Genomic DNA, 18,843 nt, shown 5'->3' with positions numbered 1-18,843 from the left:
GATGTCTCAGCCCTTGACCCAACAAATAGTCAAATTTACTACCTCTACTATGCATACCTACTGGGTTTCTTTCACCAAGTGTCCAAGGTCGGAGTGAAATTAAAGCTTCGATATTTATGTTACCTATCATTTCTTCCGCTAAAACACCCACTCCCCAGTCCAGCTGAGCAGCCAACTCCATTAGCATGAGGTGACGTAGCAGCAACTGAAATCGAAACTCAATATTTGACTTACTTTAAAACGATCCTCAACAACCTGCACCGCACTTTAATTATATAAAATTGACAACGACAGCAAAATTTGACATCACGTAAGACAAGAGAAAACGTAGAGATGACAAGAGGGCAGATCTTTACCATCCCCAAAACCAGGAATTACCTCGTGGTAGAGGAGTCCCAGTCAATCGTGTTGATAAAAAAAAATACACACACAGCAGTCTACGCGATGCATAACAATATCATAGCGTTAAGCATTGCTAATATCTTATTTTCAACGACGCAATCGATGGGCTTTGAGCGATACCCTTACTCGAGTCTATTCAGTATTAATATTGAGCCATTACGCCAGCTGATGGACTCTTTAACATCACTTTAATATAGGGGTGTTGTGAAATTACTTTAACCTTTACTAGTTCATGTTCACAGTTACACATTTATTGATATAACTGTGCTGTATACGTTTACCTCGTTATATATTCCATTATGTAAACATATGCCTCCCACAACGGTTCAGTTTAATAAGGTACTCGTTTGTTTCAGGCTCACCCCTCGTAAACATGAACTGTTCCGTGAAGCTCGCCTGAGTGATGTCAGTGATAGAATGTGATCATTTCGCGAGTCCCTCAGCTCGTAGTGTACTTTTTTGCCGCTTATTTTCCCCTTTTACAGGACGGCTTTTCGCAGTTCTATGAAGAGGATTAATATGACAAATGGCGATATTGTGAACAACTGTTGTCAGAGGTCAGGTCGCTTCCGTCTAGCTTCATGTATTTAGGTGTATACTTCACGAAGTAACGTTACAGGAAAGAAGGGTCCGGCATTGTTTTAATAGTTTGCTTTCAAGAGTTGCTGACATTTAGAATGTGCATGGCATATCATATCTAATGGTTGGTCGTGCAAGTTGGTCGACATCGGTTGTTTTCAATCGCTTTTGAGTATTTCTGTTGTCAAGTGAAACGCGGCAGATACTGGACGGGACTGGACAATGGTGAAGACAGTCGTCGGACGAGGCACGAAGTCTTTCGGGATTGCGTTTCACTCTTTTGCTTGAAGGACAATAAAACACAATCCACTTTCTTCGAAATTGATTTGACAAACCTTACCTTTCGACAGTTTTTGTCCGGAGCATCTCGGTTCTGGCTTGTCATTCATACAGCAGACTCATTGCCTTTTCGAACGAGAGGACCTGCCCTAATCGTCGATTGAGGATAACCACGACGCAAACGAGTCGCTGACAACCAAGAGTGATATTTCTCATCAGTTTTTTAGTCACACGTTGACTGCTACAACGATGTTAACTCAGGTAAAGTTACTTTAATGATCATTCCCGAATCAGCGAGGGTTAATTTGTGTCATGATATTGAAAAAAACTGTTTGTGTGAATGCTAGCTACGTGTGTATGTGTGTGTGTGCGTGCGTCTGTGTGTGTGTTCGCGCGGTCTCGTACTTGTACTCAGTGTTCTTTTCATACATCGAATTAAACCATATATGATGCATCTTAATCACTGACGACCACTCGAATGTGACAGTTCTCTCGTATAACACAACGATTTCCCTGTTACGTGGGTTGATGGGTCGCTTTCCTCTCAATGTGGCATAACGTTAACTTATTTCAGGCTTGGTGCATCGAGGGACCTGTGATGGCCAATGTTGCCAGGAATTTAGCTAACGTTAACGTTAATTGTGTTCTTGTTCGTGCCATGTAACGGGTCGACTTTGTTGTTCAGTGATTGTTCTTCAAAGTGTTTGAAGACGTGGTTTTGGGCGGTCTCATATGATTGTGAAAGATTACAGCAGAGAACACATTTGGTACACCCTCTATTTACTAGCTATTTAACTATTTGTCATTCTCCGGTGACCGCCCCAGTAACGACAGGTTACTACCAAGTGCCACCGTCGCCATCTTTAGATAAGAGACGGAATTGTGTTTTAAGATGTCAGAAAGAGTGAGTTTTAATACATGCATTATTATGATTATAGTGCTTAGAAGTTCATCCAAGAAAAAGAGCGAGCATTCTGGTGAAAGAATCCATAACCTGAATGATCCCTTGTGAAAATGAAGTGGACGTCCGCTATAAACGTCGAAAAGTTGGGCTTTGTTAAATGCCTGTCCTCAGAATGATCGTTTTTGTGCGACATGGGTTTTTGTCCCTTTTGGGTTTCGCACAAACCATCATTACAATGTTAGCTCTTTTACTATGGAATGTTTTCCTGTTGGCGATACAGTAACCGAGTGAATCAGTTCCACGTTAGAGTTTTGCCGACTTCACATCTGCTACAAAAGCTACAATGTTGCAGTGTTTTATTGACTGTTGGAAAGGACGGTGTAAAAGTACTGGTAGAGTTGTATTATTTCTCAGAACCTACAACGCTATTATACACTGCACACATATCGACCTTGTACCTTTCATGTTTCAGTGGTACCCTAACAAGAGTGTCGAATACGTCGTATGTTCTCAAGGCTTTTCAGTGCAATCATACAGGAATCGAGTTCAGGTTGTTGAATTAGGGATAAAAGTCGCGTTTGCTTCATGAGATGAACATAGATTAATTTGTTTGTTTGCGCGACTCGGTCATGCCAGTCTAACCAGGCTTTAATGGAGACTTTAAGAACGTCGACTCTTTTGTGTCGCAATCTCCCCGTTGAGTGAATTTATTGAACGATGAGAATGCAATTGCATTGTTTGTGCCCTCGCTCGGGGATTCTGCCTTTAATATACTGTTTAATATGCTATGTCGGATAACCGACAGCATAATCGAGAGACGTGTCCCAGATGACAGATACAATGTACTCCATCCATTCGTCTTGTGGGACTGTAGCCTACGATTGAAACGGCAAGCTAAATCTGGCCGAATGGGAAGTCGAGAGACCCAGTTATCCGCGTTGTTCGAACACGATTTCGTTTTAAATCTAGACCACCTGAGCGTGGTCACACTTGGAAAAAGCAAGTCGACGGCAGACTACTCGTCGTCTGTAATTTTACCGATGTGCTTCCATGCCGGATTTGTCCATTATATAACAGGCTCACTTTCCTCACGGTGTTGTCGAGTAAAGTGCACGATCTGACAGCGCCTCCCGCGCATCGCTTTGCTTCTGTGACGATCCTAGACAATGGCTCCATCAGCCCGCTAAACGCCGTGGCAGACTAAACGGGAGCTGGTTATTTAGGACATGCCCCGAGACGAGATTACTTACGAGTGTTCATGTTACCTGACTTGGCAAATGTCAAGACTATGCTGCCAGAGTTTTTTATTAAGAACCGGTTTGTTTTTCCACAGAAAAAGAGAAAACGCACGGTGGAAGACTTTAATCAGTTCTGCACCTTCGTGTTGGCATATGCAGGATACATCCCGTATCCTTCAGAGGTATGTAAAGCTTGGTCTAGAGTTAAATAAAACTATTATTTAGTATGCTAAATCATTTAAATTGATGGCTGCTATATTGTGCAAACATCACTGTTTCATCTATCAACACACCTGAGTGTATTTGTTTATTATACAGTTTTTATTCTGTGGCTCTTTCATGCTTGTACATTATAGTATAGATTGGTTAGTAAACTGCACAAAGTTTAAGTCAGTTAATCAGTCATATTAATTCAAAATTAAGAGCTTAAACTCTGATTGACAAAACCAAACTTAATAGAACAATCTCACCATTAACCAACTGACATAAAAAAAAAACGTTTGATACTTAACTGTATCATGTACACAATGTATACACTGTAAAGCAGTGTATAGTGTCATAGGGATTGTTTGGATAAGTAGCCATTGATCATTGTAATGCCTGTCCTCCTACAGGAATGGTGGTGTAACAACAACGTTCCCAGGGACAGTGACACTTGTAGCCCCATTCACAGTGATGGCACTCTGCCTCCATCACATAAGAAAGGGAGCGGCAAAGACAAGGCCAAGAAAAGGAAGCAGGACAAGAAGGGTGTCACACAGAGCGAGGGCAAGGCCAAACGCAGGAGCGGAGATGCCACCGCCAAGAAATCTCCCAAGACCAAGAAGCCCAGCAAAAGCTCGTCATCATCACAGCCACCACAATGGCCCACTGGAAGTTTATTCTCCAGCAGCAGTGACATGGTTGGAGCCTGCACAAGCACCGAAGACGTGCCGCCTTTGCCCATGCCACAGCCTCCCAGTGGAGAGTCTTCACCAGCTCCCAGCTCTGTGACCTGTCCAGTAGCTGAGCTGAACCCAAGCCACACTCCACCGCACAACGAGGAGCAGACCAAGATGGAGACCAGCTTCAGCGCCGACGTGAAAAGAGGAAGTGGCGCAGAGGAAGTCAAGGAGGAGCCGGTGGATCTGACCAGAGTGAGCTCCACGGAAAATGTGACGAAAGCAGAGCCCGAGGCGCAGCCGCCTGGCGAGGGGAACCGGGTGGAGGCACCCAAAGAGGAAGAGAGCGACGGCTGGGAGGGCAGCGAGGCCGGCTCGGGGGGCACGGACATCCTACGGTTGGTCATCGAGAGGCGACTGGGCAGCCGGCTACCAGAGGACCAGGAGACGGGGTACCACACAGATAGCACCCCGGACAGGAGCGCCAGCGACAACGAACAAGATACACGCACTGAAGAAGGAAACACTACTGCCGGCTCAGGTGTGTGTCTGTGTGTGCCTGTCTGTCTGTCAGTTCATTTGGCTGATACTTTGTGGGTTATGTTAGTTTTGTGTCTGTATGACTGTTACTGGTTCAAACTTGTTTAACTGTTGGTATCCCTGTTCATTTTGTAGCTTGTGGCATGGAGGATGCTTCTACAGACAAGGCCAAAGGAGAAGGTAATTACACCTTAGTGATATTTTTAATATAGTACTATTATGTAATATAATGGTTAGGTATATTTTTGAGTGTTTGTATTCTTATTCCAAATGTTTGTTTAAATAATATGTGATAATCATTCTCTTTCTTTTTGTTTCGTCCTCTATCTTTCCCTCAGATGAGGACTCATGGGACTTGATCACGTGTTTCTGCATGAAGCCCTTCGCCGGACGCCCCATGATCGAATGCAACGAATGTGGCACCTGGGTGCACCTCTCCTGCGCCAAGATTCGTCGCACCCACGTGCCCGACATCTTCGTGTGCCAGCCCTGCCGTGACTCCAAACAAAACATCCGCCGATCGAACCGGGCACGCACTGTAAACCGAAAACGCTTCAGTGACTAAACACCTTCATGTTCAGTCAACACCTGCATCAATGACTGGATATGTACCGTTGTTGGTTTCTACAGACCTGACAATCTCAAAACACTTTATCACATTTTTTAATGTATGGACTTTGATAAGAAGAAGGGCGGACATTTTTAAGATGCTGAGCTTTTTGGACGATCTCTCATACTTATGAAAAGACTGACAAATGAGAGAGACAGAGACAAAGACTGAACTGTCAGATGTGGAACGGCCAAGTAAAAATACTTAGGGAAGGGAAGAGTGTTTCATGTGATGGATCTCATGAGGAAGTTTTAAGGGAGTTCGCACTTGTTGTTACTCATGCACAACCTGTCTTGTGACCCTAATACAACTCATTCCATCTGACCACTATCACCAACACGGAGAATGTGTTCCCAAGGGCTACCCCCACCACCCTCCCATCATCTTGAACTCAGACCCTTGAAACGTGTGACAAAAACTGTATTAAATATCCATAGATTGTAACTTTTTTGTTTGTTTATAAATGCAGTTTGAAATGTTAAGGATGGCACAAATGCTTTTTTTTCTGACTTGTCTGCTTAACGTTGAGAGGAATTTCCTGCTATAAGAATATAAAGCATAAGAATCATCAAACACTGTAAATATTGCTCTGTTTTCTAGAGTATGAATATATATATATATATATATATTGCTATTTCAGTAATAAAGGCAGATATCAAATATGTTGTTTTTTTTCACTGTTGTTTCTATACGGGTTGAAAATGAAGACACATATATTGTGAAGCACTTTTTTTTAATTCTGAAATCGCTTTCAAAGCCAAAATTTGTGAGATCACAATTTTCTAGGCATCACTTTTTTACAGGTCAAACATAATCTCAGCTCATATTGCATTGGAAAACATGGAACTGAACTCCCTTAGAATGTAGCCCTTTGCGTTGTTGAAGTTTGTTTTGTGCACTCTGACCAGCCTCTGGATTCTAACAACCTCTTGAAGGCACCATAATGCAAAAGCACAAGGTCTATAGAAGCATGAGAAATACTACAGATGTACCCATAAATCCGCTATCAGTGAAAGCAGCTCCAACTAACTTCTGTCAGACTTCTCCCATTTACATTACAGCTTTTGCCACTGTTGGAGACAACCAGTTCCCCTGAATATGCATTGCAAATCCAAGACTGTAGGCAAGAATTCCAGTGTCGTCAGGAGTTTCCTGACTGCCTTGGAAAGTCTTTTTATCTTTATCACTAAATCTATTTTTGTGATCATGACATAATTGGGGTCAGTTGAGGCATTACAAAAAGTACCACCAACATAAGCATTAAGGTTTTCATTATTTCCAGTATGAGGTCACTGGAACATAATACATTGATCACACACACGCATACCTCCACCATTGTTAGAGGCTTATCATTGTCACAGTTGCACAGCAGCCAGTGCCACTATTAACCTATTCTAGATTGAGCACAGCAGGCTTCACAGCAGCTACTGCCAGCTTAGTCAGTCAGTCATCCACTACATATCCTGTATACTGAACTGCAGACTCTGTGAGGTTTCATGGAAGGAGAACAATGGAAAAAAAAACATGCAGCAGATGGCCTCACTCCTCGGGCAATGCTGATGGTATGACATGGCCTTTCTCTCTCAGGCGTGGAAGGACCCCTTCTCTGTAGAACTTCTCCAGCTTTGCCACGGTGTCATCCCAGAACTGCGGGTCAAAGGTCACAGGGACAACTGCGGTCTCACGCAGGGTGAATACCACCAGGTCGGCCTTGTGGATGCCCGTCACCGCCATCTGGCACTGCACCTGGGTGTAGTAGCTGTGCTTGGTTTTGAGTCGGTACTCCTGGTCCTCCTCGTCAGCCAGCTCCAGACAGAAAGCCGAATCCTGGAGGCAGGCGTCTCTCACGGTGTTCTCCCTGTGCTTGTAGGGACACTTGACCTCCAGGCAGAGGAGATGCTCCCCTGTCTGCTTGTCCTCCACGATGCCGTCGGGACTCGCCGCCAGCCAGGCTCGCTGTGGGTCGATGAAGAGGCCGCACTCCTGCACCTTCACGGCACGGCCCAGCGACTTGCTCTTCAGCCTCTGGTAGACCTGCGCTGCTTGGGCCTCATGCTCGATGCCCCAGGTCATGGCCCGCGTCCTGACATTCTGGCCTTCTCCCAAAATGGCCGTCACGTAGGACTCCGGGGGAGTCCTGCTCTGGCCATTAACAAAGCGGCTGTGGGAGACGCGGTGAGCGGTGGAGGCAGTTATGCGGTTTTGACGCCAGGAGAACCAGTTTGGATTCTCGCTCTGGCCCCGTGTATGGACTTCCACAGCTTTGACAGTGGGCCTGTCCACTTTAACATCGAGGCCCAGGGGCACAGCCTCAGGCTTGGGACAAGACTCTTTATTGCCTCCACTGTTTCCTGCACTCTTTGTTAAGTGTTGGGCTGCTCTTGTAGCTGCACCTCTTTGTCCTGATGTCTGGGGGAATTGAGTTTTTGGGGTATATTTTCCAGCAGGCTGGGTAAAGACAATTCTATTGGTGTCCTTTGGAGCTGTTGTTCCACTGCGTGGTTCATAGATTTTCACAGGGGCTGACTTTGGCCTCTGGGGAAAATTCCTTGAACCAGTGGTTTTAGACGATGTTGTGACAGTCTTGTTGTTGACCTTCTGCACTTTAAGGGTTTTTGGTGGAGCGGCGCTTCTGGCATGGCCACTGTCCTCTGAATTAGTGGAAGACATCTCTCAAGTTACAAAAGGTAGTCACGGTGGAAGAATCTGGGAGTGAAAAAAAAGTTTTTGTTAAAAATATATACATTATATTCATCCATTTACCTGAGGAAGTCCCAGGTGGGTCAAAACGTTGTTGGTATAAATTAAAAGTTGGGAGCTAAATTCTGGTGTGCGGACATTCTCTCTTCTGTTTTACACTCGTATACCTTTGTCCTGCACCTGGCCTAAAGAAAGGTGGGATGTGCACACTACTCCACTAAAAATATATACATTACACAAAATAAGCATACATCCATTCAAGTCAAAACTCTCCATAGACAGTTCACTGCAAGTGCTCTTCATGACATAATTTAGCGCCAAATTTGGGTGTTGTAGTGGCTGGCATAAACAGACTGTGACGCAGAGATTTGTTTGGTTTGTAGTGCTGAGCTGCACGGGTGGAAACAGGTGTGAATAAGGTCTTAACGACAGTCACTGCCTTCCTACAGGGATCACTTTAAACAATCCTCATTCAATCCCTCTCTCAACACATCCCTAGAAGTCTCTCTCTCTCGTATCTCCGCCTTCTCTGTCTTTTTTCCCTTTCCCTGTCTTTCTGCTCCTGAGTGGATAATCCTTTTAGCACCAGAGCTAGTGAGATCCTTACAGTCAGGCCCCTCCCAATAGCCTCCTATGCACCCCATATCCAGTCAGACAGCAGGCACACAGCAGGTGGTGGACAGGGAGGTTTGGGGGTTGCTGTATGTGTGTATGTGTGTGTGTGTGTGTGTGTGTGTGTGTGTGTGGTGGGAAGGATGGGAGAGGGGAGGTAGTTGTAAATAAGAAGCTCTATGTTGCCGTTTCCATAAGTTCACAGCTCACATGACCATGGGCCAGTCTCCACACTAACTTGGCTGACTGAGAGAGTGGGGGTCTGTCTGCCACTGCATGCCTGGTCTTTGCTGAGTCAGACACTGGAACTGCCCTCAACAGTCTGGAGGTCGACAGAGAGTAAAAGTAGATTCATGGTTGGATAAGGTTAAGTCAGGGACTGACCCTGCCCTGAATGATTGGGCAATTGCACTGATTGATCTGTTCTGTTAACCAAAACTTGTTTTCTCAATCTTATCACTGTTTCACTACCACATTTTGTTAGTGGTCTGTGTTTCACTGATTAATGTCCAAGAGCAACTATTTAAATACAGGGAGAAATTCATGAGATCTCAAGAAATGTTGAAGTATCTGGTCTACTATTGGAGTTTTTAACTCTAACTCTACCTCCATATTCTTAACAATCTACTCCAACTGATTCCCTTCTTACATAGTGAACAGCTTACACTTACACAGCTTAAAACTGAATCAAACTCTTTGGCATGCAGCTACAGAGAAACTCCACGCTCTCTGACTGTGTGTGTGTGTGTCCCTAGAAGATTAGTCACCGAACATGGGAGGGAGCGTGTCTGTCTAGGATCAGGACCCACACATTCACCTCACCTTGCTGCGTCCACCCTTGGAAGCTTGTGAACTGCCATGTGTGTGGCGCTATAAATAGCTCAGTGAGGACTTCACTGCACGTTTGTGGCAATGCGTTGTGGCTAGACGGAGAGAACACTCGCAATCTTAGGCTATCTCTAGTAAGCCATGTTTAATGCATGGCTCGTGCCTTTTGCTCAAGCTCCCTCTAACATACAGGTGTGTAGTGTACTACTTCATGTTGACATCTCTGTTTTTAAAGGTCTGCTGTGTTGTAGCCTAGTATGTAAATATCAGTTTGGTGTCCAAAATCACTGCAGAATGATGTGAAGATTCAACAGCAACAGACTATACCTGTTTGTTTTTCTTGGTGAACCACAATTGCATGTTATGGAACCATTTGTCATTAGACTGTAATTGCATGTCAATTGCTGTAATTGCATGTATAGCCATAATTCTCTAAACTCAATCGAACTCACAATGATTGTGACATGCAATTGCAACTTGCTAAATAATAATAAGGTGGCATTCATTGAAACTACTAAAGGAAAACATGTATTGGGTTGTTTGGATTTTACAGCCATCTATCTGCGTCTTTGGCGCCACCCGTTGTCTAAATCGAGCGAGCACAATCTGCCTGCCACAAGCCTCCTGTTTTCAGTTCCTCATTTGTGTGGTTTTGACAGGTGCAAGTCCAGGGATCAACAATGACTATATTAAGATGATCAGGTGAGACCTCCTCAGTATTTCAACATCCAACAGCATTATTGTATTTTAATTCAAGTGAACTGACCGAAAAGTGACAATGGTTTGTGAAAATCTATCAATTCCGTCAATAGGCTGTTCGTTATTTCCCTCGCATGTACGGTTTATCAATGCGGAATAGGCCATCATAAAAATGCTAGATAACACAGCAGCTAAACAATCATTCTAGCTTAGATAATCATTCACAAAAATTGTTATTTAGTACGAAATACGAAAGGGTTTAAGTAGACTAATACAGAATGTATAGCCTTCATGAAATATCTAGCCTATATCGGTAAATAAACTTACCTGATATGTGCCTCCCCGTCAGAGTAGCAGATGGCTGACAGTTCAGGAGAAATGAAACTAAGTTTTGTTCGAGCACAAGTGACTCATTGCCATATGACAGCCCAACGTCATTTCCTAACTGTACTTCGCCCATTGATTTGCTTTGTCCTCTCAGACATGTCTCAAACATGCCCTGTGGAGTAATTTCCACAACGCGCAGCAGCATGGTAACAGAAGTAAACACACTGTAAACAATGTAGCAAATGTGAACACGAATTTTAATTAGATGATTAACTTAAAAGAGGCTAGCGGGAACCCCCTTTGATGAATCTCAGCAAAGGAATTACAGTGTAGCAATCTGGGGTTATGCTTGCGCTAACAGAAAGCAGGTCGAGACTAGGCTACTGGCTCGCAGGTCTACCCTTGTTGTGTTCACCATATGATTACAACCATTATTTGTCGAAGACAAAGAAATGCAGGGCAAACAGTGACCTAGTAGCATGTTACCATTCTAACAACAGTTCGCTATATAAATAAACGTGCCTTTCCCTAGGCTACATCAAAGTGATCGCTCGAATTGTGGTTTACAATGGTTAGGCAACAACCCAGATAGCAAGAGGTTGTCGGTCCATTGTGGCCTAACTGGCGGTCCGCTGGCATTTTGCTCATCAGTTCTGGTGGGTTGCAGACAAATTGCTTTATTTGTTCAGATATACTCCATATATCATTTTATTAACTTTTCTTAATATTCATGACAAGTTACATGTAAAGAGATGGTGCTCCAACGGCGGCCCGCTATCTGATTATGCTATCTGGGAATGAAGTTCATTTTCTTGTCCCCTTAAAGAATCGCGAATGCTTTAATCTTCAGAAAGTTCCATAGACTGTTCAGGATACTTTTGAATAATGACGCAACGGGTCATCTTTGAACCATGCATGGTAAAGATTTAAGGTATGTTTGAACTTTATATGCAACAAGCAAGTAGGCTAGGCTACTGTATTTATTTGACTTTGTATGGCTTTGAATAAACTATTAATTTACTGTCATCAAACATTTATGGACATTCTTTGTCTACAATTTTTACCCCATCATGCAGGTGCAGATGGCAGTCTCTCAGATCACTCCCACCTTGTATCTCAGTGGCATAGATGCTGCATTGAACCGCGCAGCCATCACCAGCCGGCACATCACTCTCATTGTGAATGCCACAATGGAACACATAAGCCCTGATTACACTGGTGTAGAGTGCATACGTGTACCCGTCCTCGACCAACCCCACGCTTCATTGTCAGAGCACTTTGACCAAGTGGCGGAACGCATCCATGACAACAAGACTGGCAGCACTCTGGTGCACTGCACTGCTGGCAGGAGTCGATCAGCTTCTCTTGTCATGGCGTACCTGATGAAGTTCAAAGGGGCCACGCTTCTCCAAGCTCACCACTGGGTTCTGGAGGCCAGACCGTTCATTCGACCTAACGCTGGGTTCTGGCGACAGCTCCTGGAGTACGAGCGGAGACTTCATGGGAAGAACTCTGTCAGGATGGTTGCCACATCCCTTGGGGTTTTACCAGAGGCTGTAGATGTGAATGGGGGGTCAGAGTATTGTCTGAATGTGTGACTGAACTTGGACTAAACCTTTTCTAGAATAATTAAACCACACTGTCAATATGAAGTACTTTTTTATTAACACAAAGTTACAGAAATAATATGACAAAAAAATTCACTAAAATATGACATGCAAGTCATGTCTGAGAAACACAAACCACACTGATTGGCAGATTTCATGAAACCTAAAGTATTTGAGCTCAGGATATATTAAGTATGAAAGACAGGAACCTTTTGATTCCAAACCAGTCCAATCACTAGAGCATGTCCCAACAGTCTCACGGAGTCTGTGGAAGTAATTATAAGTGTGTTGGGTTCTTCAGGGGAGTTTTATAATGCAGGGGAGAGCGGAATTCAATACTGGAAACTCATTTTGACATGAATGTCATCGAGTATCTGCTGTAGCTCCTCATCTTCAAAGCGACCTTCAAGACTGAAGGGGAAAAATAACAGATCAGTCTTATGAAAAACTGAACAAAACCTGAAATTACCTGATATGTGAGAATAGTATGAATGAACAGAAAAAAGGTGAACTGAAACTTAACACTTTTTGTTACAGAGCAGCTATGAAACAGAGCAAAGAACTCCTCTATATCTTTGTAGTTTCTAAAGCAGTGCTTCCCAAACTTTTTATCTCACGGCACACTATTTACTATGAAAATGTTTTGTTATTTGTTATTATTTATGAAGTTATTAAACATACAGGGTTGTTTTAATGGCACAAGCCATCACAAACTGTAGCCTACTAAGATTAGCCTTCTATTTTTAACCGACTATGTTGCTGCACCTGTCAATGACTTTGATACAGTAGCCTAGATTGGTTTTAAACAAATTAATTTTATTCAGTTGCTAAGTAGCCTATATCAATTTTCAAAATGATAACGTTTGATTGAGGTTAATATTTGTGATCTCAAAATCCTCCCTGGGCATAGCCTAGGCTATGCAAATTAATTCGCACTTGCGTTGAACTGATAGAGGGAAAATGACAGCTTTAACAGCTCAGTAGGAGGGAGGAGATACGGAGAAACACTGGGTTTGTTAAAGAAAACCTGCTAGGGAGTGGTGACTGACACTGGTGACTTTGAGTTAAGTTTCTTACTGGAACAAGAAACCCATTGTTTCCCTCTTCTCAGGGTTAACAAACTCAAGATTTTGAGATTTTCCTGAGGGATATTCCATCAACCTCGCTAATGAAGGCGGCGCTTAACAGAAACAGCCTGGCTTGAACTAGCATAGACTTTCACTTGGGGCTGAAGCCGTTCCATTAACTCAAGTTAGCGGCATCTTGGCCTCGTTTATTCAAGCGAGGTTTAGTTCAGCTTCATCTCTGCTCGTGCACGAGGTAGAAAAGTAGACCAAAACAGTAGATTGACGAAAAGACGATATATGTCGTAAAATTAAGACAATACTAGACGATTTCTGTTCGATAGGCAAGCGCCATCTACAGGATTTTCATCGAAAGTCATCAAATTTAACATCAAGAGAAAAAAATTGATTGCCTACAGAAATTGGACAATAACGAAAGCATACATTTAAAATAACAATGCTAATGGTTTGAAATCAATTGCGAGTTTGATTGGCTTCACTCTTGAACACATAGACTATACAGTCTATGCTTGAACAAAACGAGTGAATGAATAAATAGTATAAACTCAAAAACAACTTTGGCATATATTCAAAACTATCTATAGCCTACGTTCTTATATTAAAAGAGTTCACTCCAAATTATTGTCTAGGTGTAGGTGGTCATAAAATAAATTAGTATCAACATAATAGCCTATTGTCTCCCATAAGTCTCAAAGTGTTTGAAATAAAATTATCTGAAATGCAATGGCTTTCAATTCAATTTATGCCTAGTTTTTGATCTGTGTAGCACACAGTTGATTTGACATTCATGAACAATCGTCGACACATGAAGCAGTTTTAATTATTAGCTGCCTAGGCTACAGAATAATTATCCTTTGGCTTGCATCAGATATAATATAGCCCACTGGCAAAGCTGTCACTAAACAGCCTACCAAATGTGCATGACCCTTTATCAGCAGTAGACATATGTCTTTCATCAAAGATTATAACTAAAAATGTCATTATCAAGGTGATAAACAATGTAGCCTTAATACTTCGTATGGGAAGCGAACCTGCGAACACGCAAGAATGTAAATCCTTTCCTATGCCGTCTCGCTGCACGTTACACCACCACTGAACGTAAGTGACGCAGAGTAGCACGATTCCTAGAACCACACGCATGTAAGGGATAATGTATAGAACGCCGGTCATTACTGGGAAAATAAGTCCCGACAGGGCGAACTGGACCCCGACGCGCAGCGGAGGGGTCTTGTTCCGCCCTGAAGGGACTTATTTTCACAGTGATGACCGGCGTTCTATACATTATCCCGCTTATTATACGGCTACTTGCCAAAGCGAAATAATAAACTCCCCACGATATCACTTTAGCCTACATAACCTAGCCTATTTGTTACGTTCATCGTGGCATTTGCTGAGAAACAAATAGTTCGCAACAACACACGCTGCTGAACTTGAATCAAACATAACACAGCTGATCAACCGTCTGCTTTCACGTTTGAATGAAGTTCCAGTCCTTGCGTAGTGATATGAAAGAAGTATCAGAAGCACAAAACCCGTTGCCATTGACAGCGGTAATTATATGTTTGCAGCGGTAATTACATGAATATATCTTACCGCTAGAACTTTGGGAAATCCCATTCAAGTCAATGGAGCGTTCTACTAGCACTGTGAAGAGCCGTATAATAAGTGAAGTTAAAACATTTTTAATCGTATAATCTTCATAAATTCTTTGGAGCTAGTGAATGTGTAAATCCATGCTTGGTGCACTGTCGGGAAAAAAACCTTTCTATAGGACTACTTCTATTTTTGAAGTTGTAGGCTACAGGTGACAAGAGCACAGGTTGACGGAACCATCTTTTTGGACTCGTTTTCAGACTGATTGGTTTTTTTTGCAACACAGCTTAATTTAGCTTGAAAGTTAACCTGCTACGGAGCAGGTTAGTTCTGTGGCATAAATTCCCATGGTTACCAAGCTGGGATTCACGTTAACCTCGTTAATGGAATGGAATTCTCACTAAAATTAGCGAGACTTATCGAAATAAGCCAGGTTTGGCCTTTAGCGAGGTTGATGGAATACCCCCCTGCTCTCTGGAATAGGCCCCTGAAGTCACAACGTAAGTTTGTTGCTGTTTATTGCCCGTCACCAAAAAAATCAACGCATAATGTCGAGAAGGTATATTCTGAGAGTCTGTGGCCAATTTTTTTTCTTTAAGTCTCAGAAACAGGCTTTCATAGGGTGGGTTCATGGTCAGGAATTTGTACAACTGTACAAGTATTTGTACAGTTTTTGTCAATACCTTTCATCTACTGTGAAACGTGATTTCAATAGACTACAGTTTAGGGCAAATTGTTAATGATTATTCAGGGGAAAGAAAAAAACACAAGACAGTTCTTTTCAGAGTTTGAAAACACTGTTCTAAGAAACAGAACAACTTTGCCAGCTGTGTGAGATGCAGTTTCCTCAGTATCTTATTTTTGTCGCATGTTCCACAGTCCAAAATCATGAAACGAGATTTTAAAATGAACCTGTTGGGTGAAGACAAAGTCCTGCCCTCACAAAACTGTTATTGCGAAAAGAGAGGTCTTTTGTTGCATTTTGACCTTACATCCACATGACAACAGCGTTTTTGGGGCCTGTATTTGGCCCCAAATTTTTGTAAACGGGTTTCTTACATCGATATGGCAATGAGAATTATTTATCTTGACATCAGTTATCAGTTGATTTCTATTTCTACAAGGAGGACCTAATCTATCAGACATCAGCAGCCAAAGCCTTGTCTGGGTTTTTCTGATATAAAATGAAAAAACCTTACAAAGGGCGAGTGCACTTCACTGGGGAAATTGTTTGCCTAAACCATCTCTTTGCAGTATCTTTTAACAGCATGTTTTCTGTTTTTTCCACAGAAATACACTTTATTTTTGTGAATTCATATACAAATGCACAAGTTGCATCTAAACCATTAGTGATTTCTGCCTCATGTTTGCTAATGTTTTTTTTTTTCCAGGCAAAGTAAACGTTGACCATCAGTTGGTGGGTAAGGGAAGGTTTGTGTAAGTCAATGTCAAATCTGAGGTCCTACTCTGCAGCAGTGTGAATAAAGTACAGAACCAGTACAAACATTGATAAATTACATTTACAATAGTGCATGTGATTCAGATCTTTCCCACTTTAACTTATGAAGACAGCAAGCCACAGGCCAACCTCATGCACTATGTAGAGCTGCAAATCCATGGTTCAAAATCAACTAAGGCCCATAATATAGTATGTTACAATATATATCAATATGATATTTACAAAATAACATGATATATTAAAATTGTTTAATGTATTATTCCATTTGACAAGAGTTCACAACAGCATAGTACTAACCGACTTAGAGTACAGTAGATATAAAACTACTGATGACCTCATTCAGAACAATATGAATATGAATATAAACCCAAACAAGATACTACGTGTTGTTTGGTACATTGTTTCCTGTGACAAGCTACCAACCTACCTGGGAATAAGGGCTTTTGCCTCCTCAGCAGGCTCTGGACACAGATTAGCTAGGCATGCCAGTTCAAACTTGTGCAGCTTTTTTTGCAAAAGCAAGCTGTATGAAAATGACAAATAAATAAGCTTTAGTATTCATTCTGAGGAATGAAACATGGATTAATTTACAATACCCATGGCATACTTCATATCTCAAATGAAATCACATAACATACAACATACTATCTGTATACAGTGTGTGGGGAAATGGGGAAGTGTATATTTATTCATTCGCGAAACACCACACACACACAGTCAACAGAAAAGAAACTGTTAAGATGGGCACAAGAGCAGTCAGTGAGAACAACTGAGAGAAAGTTTTATGGACAGCCAAATCTAAGGTGTTCAGATCACATTTGTGTGCTGCGGACCAAATAAGACTGCTTTGCTACAGTGCATTGGAGGAAATGTGATGAGGGTGCTTTAGAGGTAGTGAAGTAGGACATTTGTACAGGATAAAGGGATATTGAAGAAGGGAGGCTTTAAGTCTATTTTGTAACGCCAGGCCAACCCTGTGTATGGTGCTTGATTGGAGCCACTCCTAAATAACAAGTCACCCAGTCCAAGCTATGCAAGAGAACTGTGTAGGCTTAGTGAAGTAGTCAGCTTGTATTCAATAATGGAGTGCGATGGACATTTCTAAGTGTTCTGAAACTTGAATGATGTCCTCAGATTACATGCAGTTCATGTATTACAACTTTATGCACACATACATTACTTTTAGTTCCATCACTCACCTTCGGACACTAGCTATAGTTTCCCTGTTTTTATACCGACTGAATCGTGCGGTGTAGTTAAGGGTCTTCATGAATACTTCAGAAAGTTCTTGCTCATCCTCTGCACTTTCATTCTGTTGCTTTCGATGTTCCAACAGCATGTGAACCTCTGAATTTAGAAGTGTCTCTGCATTCTCAAATTCTAAGGGGAAATTGACACAATACAAAATCGTATGTTAGTGAAAATACACAAACAAATTTGTATGAGAATGGGTTTCAAATAAATGTTTTACGTTGCTGGAAACATTAATCAAATGACTGGCTTACCTTTAGGGAAGATAAGTTGAGAAGCATCCTCTTCGACATCACCAACAACTGGTCCTTGGTTGCCGACGGACGCCATACTATGTTCCGGTGAGTGAACGTTTAAAAGAAAGTTAAAGCAGGGCGAAGGAAAGAAAAGGACGAAAACGCAGCTTAAACTTGATAAACAAAATACAAAGAATCCAAACTTGACCTACATATCAGGGGGGTTCTCCACATACGCAGAACACGTTCATGCAATAAGACAATGCGCCTTCCTTGGTTTGAAAACATGGCTGTAGAAGGCTACAGTGTTAAAGTTTTTAATAGCGCCCTCACAGTACGGGAGGTTTACTACTGCGAGCCGATTGCGATTATGGAGCCTCCGAAGGATTTTTTTTGGAGGCGGATACGTGGGCTACTTTTAGAGCTCCCTTTCTATTATATTATATTCCCTCGCAACAGTTGTGCATTTCCTCGCAATAAGTTTAGCATTCCGCTCGCAAAATATGCATGTGTGTGAAATCAGTTCCTGCCATTCTACAAATTCATGATGGGGTGACATGTGTTAACCTGACTCTCGCCAGATGAATTTCGTTCCGCCTAGCATCTTCATCTGGCGAGAGTCAGGTTAGACATGTGTAGCCTACTGTTGATTCTTAAAAATCTTGTATGCGCAGCAAGTTCAAGTTGTGATTTTTGCTATGCACATGTTTATTAGTGTCCTCTTTGATCATGGACAATTTGAAGGTATCTCTGATCCAAAGATATCAGCAAAAGTTTTTTTTTTCAAAAGTAAAAATGTTCACTTCACATAAGCTACTACCTTCCACAATTCTCATTAGGCCTACCCTTATGTGACTGTTATTTTGTGCCTATAAACCGGCATATTTCATGACATTGTAATGTAAGGTCACTGAAAATAGTTATTACTTGAACATTCCATTTGTAGGCTACTGTTCGCCATATCTGTTCCTGTGTCAAATATTTTGTTATTTTTTTATTTTAACCAACACTAA

The 18,843-nt window shown here is 42.1% G+C and overlaps 4 protein-coding genes across 8 annotated transcripts; 2 read left to right on the top strand and 2 right to left on the bottom strand.

Annotated features, from left to right (window-relative positions):
* Positions 1–753: 753 nt before the first annotated feature.
* On the top strand, positions 754–6,093 carry LOC143121849 (PHD finger protein 13-like). Its single transcript, XM_076282489.1, has 5 exons — positions 754–1,521; positions 3,498–3,584; positions 4,017–4,824; positions 4,959–5,003; positions 5,162–6,093. Exons 1-5 carry the CDS (start codon positions 1,510–1,512, stop codon positions 5,386–5,388), a joined length of 1,179 nt encoding a protein of 392 aa, XP_076138604.1. The 5' UTR covers positions 754–1,509; the 3' UTR covers positions 5,389–6,093.
* A 594-nt stretch (positions 6,094–6,687) lies between these two features.
* Positions 6,688–11,095, bottom strand: LOC143121846 (uncharacterized). Its single transcript, XM_076282482.1, has 2 exons — positions 10,600–11,095; positions 6,688–8,139 (listed from the first exon to the last, which is right to left on the bottom strand). Exon 2 carries the CDS (start codon positions 8,101–8,103, stop codon positions 6,973–6,975), a length of 1,131 nt encoding a protein of 376 aa, XP_076138597.1. The 5' UTR covers positions 8,104–8,139; positions 10,600–11,095; the 3' UTR covers positions 6,688–6,972.
* Positions 10,093–12,247, top strand: LOC143121847 (dual specificity protein phosphatase 14). Of its 4 annotated transcripts, XM_076282484.1 has the most exons (4): positions 10,096–10,275; positions 11,132–11,255; positions 11,426–11,530; positions 11,676–12,247. In XM_076282484.1, exon 4 carries the CDS (start codon positions 11,682–11,684, stop codon positions 12,195–12,197), a length of 516 nt encoding a protein of 171 aa, XP_076138599.1. In that variant the 5' UTR covers positions 10,096–10,275; positions 11,132–11,255; positions 11,426–11,530; positions 11,676–11,681; the 3' UTR covers positions 12,198–12,247. The 4 variants fall into 4 exon arrangements, with proteins under 4 accessions (XP_076138601.1, XP_076138599.1, XP_076138600.1 ...); XM_076282485.1 differs by lacking the exon at positions 11,132–11,255 and having other exon boundaries at positions 11,450–11,530; XM_076282483.1 differs by lacking the exon at positions 11,132–11,255.
* On the bottom strand, positions 12,246–18,135 carry polr2d (RNA polymerase II subunit D). 2 transcript variants are annotated; one of them, XM_076282488.1, is made up of 5 exons: positions 18,043–18,135; positions 17,849–17,925; positions 17,543–17,723; positions 16,771–16,866; positions 12,246–12,617 (listed from the first exon to the last, which is right to left on the bottom strand). In XM_076282488.1, exons 2-5 carry the CDS (start codon positions 17,922–17,924, stop codon positions 12,539–12,541), a joined length of 432 nt encoding a protein of 143 aa, XP_076138603.1. In that variant the 5' UTR covers position 17,925; positions 18,043–18,135; the 3' UTR covers positions 12,246–12,538. The 2 variants fall into 2 exon arrangements, with proteins under 2 accessions (XP_076138603.1, XP_076138602.1); XM_076282487.1 differs by having other exon boundaries at positions 17,849–18,129.
* Between the last annotated feature and the right edge of the window lie 708 nt (positions 18,136–18,843).

Source organism: Alosa pseudoharengus, unplaced genomic scaffold (assembly GCF_046254945.1).
Source record: "Alosa pseudoharengus isolate Yale_2024_CS ecotype anadromous, Long Island Sound unplaced genomic scaffold, YU_APseudo_1.1 YU_APseudo_1.1_scf_13, whole genome shotgun sequence".
Classification (NCBI taxonomy): Eukaryota; Metazoa; Chordata; class Actinopteri; order Clupeiformes; family Clupeidae; genus Alosa; species Alosa pseudoharengus.
This window is presented reverse-complemented; position numbering and strand designations above follow the sequence as displayed.

Bases quoted from the DNA above. Each gene is read 5' to 3' on its own strand.
- LOC143121849 (XM_076282489.1), top strand. The intron at 3,585-4,016 runs GTATGTAAAGCT...GTCCTCCTACAG, and splicing joins ACATCCCGTATCCTTCAGAG to GAATGGTGGTGTAACAACAA. The intron at 4,825-4,958 runs GTGTGTGTCTGT...TTCATTTTGTAG, and splicing joins AAACACTACTGCCGGCTCAG to CTTGTGGCATGGAGGATGCT.
- LOC143121846 (XM_076282482.1), bottom strand. From the start codon at position 8,103: ATGTCTTCCACTAATTCAGAGGACAGTGGCCATGCCAGAAGCGCCGCT.
- LOC143121847 (XM_076282486.1), top strand. From the start codon at position 11,682: ATGGCAGTCTCTCAGATCACTCCCACCTTGTATCTCAGTGGCATAGAT.
- polr2d (XM_076282488.1), bottom strand. From the start codon at position 17,924: ATGGCGTCCGTCGGCAACCAAGGACCAGTTGTTGGTGATGTCGAAGAG. The intron at 16,867-17,542 runs GTGAGTGATGGA...ATTTTCATACAG, and splicing joins ACTATAGCTAGTGTCCGAAG to CTTGCTTTTGCAAAAAAAGC. The intron at 12,618-16,770 runs GTAGGTTGGTAG...TTTCCCCTTCAG, and splicing joins GCAAAAGCCCTTATTCCCAG to TCTTGAAGGTCGCTTTGAAG.